The sequence below is a fragment of the Diuraphis noxia genome, unplaced genomic scaffold (genome assembly GCF_037042655.1).
Source record: "Diuraphis noxia isolate RWA-SAM2 unplaced genomic scaffold, SU_Dnox_SAM2 contig0002, whole genome shotgun sequence".
Lineage (NCBI taxonomy): Eukaryota > Metazoa > Arthropoda > Insecta > Hemiptera > Aphididae > Diuraphis > Diuraphis noxia.
This window is the reverse complement of record NW_028301712.1, coordinates 6,603,062-6,607,852: the sequence shown is the minus strand read 5'-3', so window position 1 is coordinate 6,607,852 and position 4,791 is coordinate 6,603,062. Positions and strand designations below refer to the sequence as shown.

General features: G+C 31.0%; 1 protein-coding gene across 1 annotated transcript; it reads right to left on the bottom strand.

The window, feature by feature from the left end:
• Positions 1-2,763: 2,763 nt before the first annotated feature.
• On the bottom strand, positions 2,764-4,414 carry LOC149057992 (uncharacterized). Its single transcript, XM_089221039.1, has one exon. The coding sequence runs from the start codon at positions 4,376-4,378 to the stop codon at positions 2,879-2,881; it is 1,500 nt and encodes a 499-aa protein (XP_089077165.1). The 5' UTR covers positions 4,379-4,414; the 3' UTR covers positions 2,764-2,878.
• Positions 4,415-4,791: the final 377 nt, after the last annotated feature.

Sequence of the window (4,791 nt, the reverse complement as noted above, 5' to 3'; positions counted from 1 at the left end):
GCGTCTTTGATCAGTAAGGCTAGATAAATTTAAAGGAATACGGACAAATAATCATGAGGAAGACATCAGTGGGGGGTTTTTTGGGTGTCTGGACACCCCCCTTGAACCGTATAATAGGAAATTTATATTTAATTATATTCAATAACCATTGAAAAAAAGTTCAATCTTTTTTAAATCTAAATCTAGTGTTATAATTTATAAATGATAAATGTTACTAAGTCTTTTGTCCATAGTTTATCGACAATTACTAAACTTATATGTAACTTTAATCTAAACATACGTGTCACGTACTCACGTGATATAAATTGTTTATTTAATAAAACGTTGGACGTCAGTAGTGTATTCAGAAATAATTATGGTGGTGTTTTGATTCAAATCGTTTGAATAAAATAATACAATAGGTAAATATTTAATAGTAGTCGTGACGACTGTCACTTGTACATAGTATACTAACAAATTTGGAAATGAATTGGGGAAATACTGTATACGCTACTGGCGGACACCCCTCTTGGAAAAATCCTAGTTGCGCCACTGAAAGACATGGTATTTTTACTCAAAAAACAGCAAATTATAGGAATTTAGATAATTGAGGATCCCAAATAACATATCCATATTCTAAAATAGGCCGGATTAAGGGGCAAAGTCCCCTGATGACTGAGTCTGAGACTGAGTCTCTGATCAACAAAGAGCCTAAACAATGGTAGTTTGTTGCTTGAACCATGTAAATGTGCACTAAGAAAGTGTTTTCCAAAATTCATATTTTATACTGGTACTTGCACAACTATTTTAAGATTCAAAATGGCCGATGAAAATATTTAAATTTTGAACATCATTACACCGAACATTGAATAACGAATTGAACACATTTTGAATCATATATTTATATACATACTGTGTTCAAGTTAAGAAAAGTACTTGGCGGCTGACTACGTATCTTAACTTGAACAGAGTATAGAATTGACATTCTTAACGGGCAACAGTATCTGCAAGCTATTTTTTGTATAAAATATTAATACCATAATATATTTCTAGTAGGATTTAAAAAAAAAATCTGGATAATATAACGAGGAAAAATTACTTTGGGTAATACATTATATTTATGTGAAAAAAAAGCCTAAGAAATAAAATAAATAGTAATAGTTTGTTAAGAATTAATAAGTTTTTAGTAATTTAATATTAATATTTGATTAGGATTCAAGAGAAATTAACATTTTTACAACCAATACTAGATTTGTAGTTACCCTATTATTTTAACTTTCAAACAGTAAAAATGGGTAGGAAGATAATTCATACATAAACAAACTTGTTTCAATTACAATTTTCTAGTATAGAAATTTTGTCGTTCTTTCAATAAGTAAACTATTGCCATTTTAGTTTAATTTTTTCCAAACAATTTATCAATAATTAATTTAATGTGACGCACGCTGATCTGGAAACTTGCAGTATTAAACAATCATTTTAACAATACTTCTTTCCCTTATTAGGTACAGATGCTATTAGTAATTTATGCGCTTACAGCATAAATAATACAATTTATTTTTATAAAATTATTCATTTTGTGTTTAATGTATACTTCACAATCCCAGTACCGTTAACTTTTTTCTTTTACCCGCCTAACTACAACCTATTACAACATTATAATATTTTTTAATGATAATTTTGTTTATATTATTTCTTGACTAATTATTGTTAAACTTTAATTTAATTTCTTCGTGTATGAGCATTCTTTAACATATTACGAACAATTATTACACAATACTTTTAAAAAATTCTAGAAAAAAAATTACCATAAAAAAATATTTTAATATTTTTTTAGGTTGTGAGAGGTGATTAAAAGAAAACACATTTTCCACGCTGTATTTAAATCCAATTACAAACAATCTTTATGAATAAAATATTATTTCTCAGTATTTTAATATTAAAATATTCCAAGTACATTCACAACTTACAATATACTATTTACATTGTCTTTTTTTTAATTATTTATCTTTTTAGTATACACATTAACATTATTATGTAGAGCAATTAAATAATTTTGTTCACAGTTGGTTATCTTCAAAACCTTACGTGTACGTCACAACGAGTAAATGTCCATATATAATTATAAAAATCGTAAAATGCAAATTCACATAATAATGAAATTAATTGCTCGTGATATTATTAGCATATATTAAAGTTGTAAATTATTATTTTTTAACTTAATTAAAACATAATATACGTATATATATAATATACTTCTGTGAGATTAGCAGCTCAATCGTTTTAGCTATACACAGACCGTTTTACGAATACTTTAATATTAATAAATAATAACCATATACAGGGGCGGCTTAAGGCGTAGGCGACGTAGGCACAAGCCTACGTCGGCATTAAAAACATTATTTTTTAAAAGGCGGCATTTTTTGACATGAAGAAACACGATTAGTATACAGGGGCGGCAAAATTAAGTTTTGCCTACGTATAAACAATCACTAGAGCCGGCCCTGACCATATAGAGGTAGGTACTGTAAATTTATTTTATGAGATATTTCGAGAAAAAAGCCACGGTGGTTTCCGATGATATTAAAATGTGCATTTTTCATTATGTGCATACATTTTTTTTTTATTTTTAAGAAAAGGGAAAGAAAAATTTTAAATCTTTATATAGGTACAATAATATACTACAAATAATATTCATGATATTATATTAACCAAAATAACTTGAATTTTCTTGTGATTCATAATTGTGTACAATTCTAATTTAGTGTGAGTATAATAGGCATGTTGAACAGAAATCGATAAACTCAATCGGGTGAAAAAAGTTTAAAAATAATAATATCTAAGATTATAACAAAATTTGAAAACTAAGTGAAAAAAAATAATTTACATAACCATACTATTATATAGTATCTAACTCTTTGATTAGATTGACGATCTCGGACGCTGTTGTATAACGTTGGCAGTATTTATATTCCAAACGCTGGTCAATATAAACGGAAGCTCTGAAGTGTCTATCTAGCACCACAGACTTGTCTGCAACCGGAATTCCGTATGTTTCGATCGACATGTGTGATATGACGTATCTCGGTGGGTCGGCCACGATGCTCAAACTCCACGAGGGCATTGCTTTCGAAATTTCTACCATCGTGTCCTTCAAGTTGTTTTTTTCGTAGGCCGCGCTATCTCTGGTAGGTTCGATCTTGTACTCGACATTTGCAGCACCGTCCGAATCCCACCACGACACGTGTTTTCCGTTGTTCGTCATCGAAACCACAGGCGATACCGTAACCATAGAAAGGGTTACCGTATCCGAGAACTTTTCGCTGAACACCGGAATGGACTCTCTCTCAATTATATATCGGAGGGTATCGCGCGGGACGTTGAAACGATTAGAAATTAGTGTAATTTCGCGATCAAACGTATCGTTGTGTGACAGCAGTTGTGGTTCGTTCGGGTCGTCAGGCAAAACTTCGATGAATTCAGATATCGTGGCGGACTCAGATTTAACCGACCCCGTACCGTCCATCGATAGACATAAATCGTTATCGACGTTTTCGACATTGAAATTTGACGATTTGATTTTAGTCCGTTTCCTTTTAGGTTTTGACGGCCCGTGGTCGTGATTGCTACTCTCAGGTGTCGATGTACGATCGCCTTCGTATAGAGTTGTCGAATTTGATTCGTATACGTCCAGTGATTTTTCATCGGGTTCAGGAAAACCCTTTCCGGTTTTCTGTCCATCGATCTCGTCTTTACAAAACGTATTGACTTTGTCGGCGGCGTCTCGTAATAATAATTGTAGTTCTTTCTGCGGCGGGCGGCCGCGTTTCCGAGTCAACTTCATTATGTTATCGCTGTTTTCGTGCTCGATATCGTTTACATTTTGCACCGTCGACACATTTTTAACAATCGAAGGTTTAGAAGAAATTTTATTTTTTAAGGCTTTTGGTAAACTCTTTACGAGAGTTTTTTCCTCGTTATATGCAATAGTGTTTATAGAAGGTTGAATATTAGACACATTGCTGAGTTCACTTGAAGCGTTTGTTGTAGACGTAACAGAATCTCGATTATTGTATTTTTTTCTGTCATTCTTGGGAGTCACAGATATTTTCGATTTGTATTTATTTGATCTCAGATTATTGCATAGTTTACCCCCCTCATTTGAATCATCTAATCGATCAATGGTTTCAACAACGGAATTTTCTTTTAATGTACGTTTTTTGGAAAGTCTTGCAGATCGTTTTAATTCAGTAATATTTTTACTCACATCACTATCCTTTGAATCTATGGAAACGATATTCACACTATTATTTACATCGGTATTTAATGGCGGTGTTTGTAATATTATATCATCACAACGCATCAATGATACAGTACAGTTTATACCTGAACTTTCCATAGTTTTGGCTACAGCTGAAGCTTGGATTTATGATTGGTTTATCTAAGTTCAGAAAAAAAGTTCAAAATTAATCAGGTTTTATCTATTTTTAATATTACATATGTAAACATATGAATATAGGTAACTTAAACACTTACGATGACATTTTTCGAACACATACACATTAATATAGTTTTCAGGAATTTTAGAATATTGCATGTGTACTCTGAAATATATAAAACATTATCTAAATGTAAATATAAATATTCAATACATTTTAATTTCTGTTAAAAAGTTTTGTTGTTTATTGTTATCTACGTTGATTTATAGACTCTAAATATATTATTTATGATAAATACGTAATATCAAATATTTTAGTAGGTATTCAATTTATTAACCCCCTCTTTTTTTTACGCTGACGTAATATAATCAGG

Coding starts and splice junctions, on each gene's coding strand:
- LOC149057992 (XM_089221039.1), bottom strand. CDS start 4,378: ATGGAAAGTTCAGGTATAAACTGTACTGTATCATTGATGCGTTGTGAT.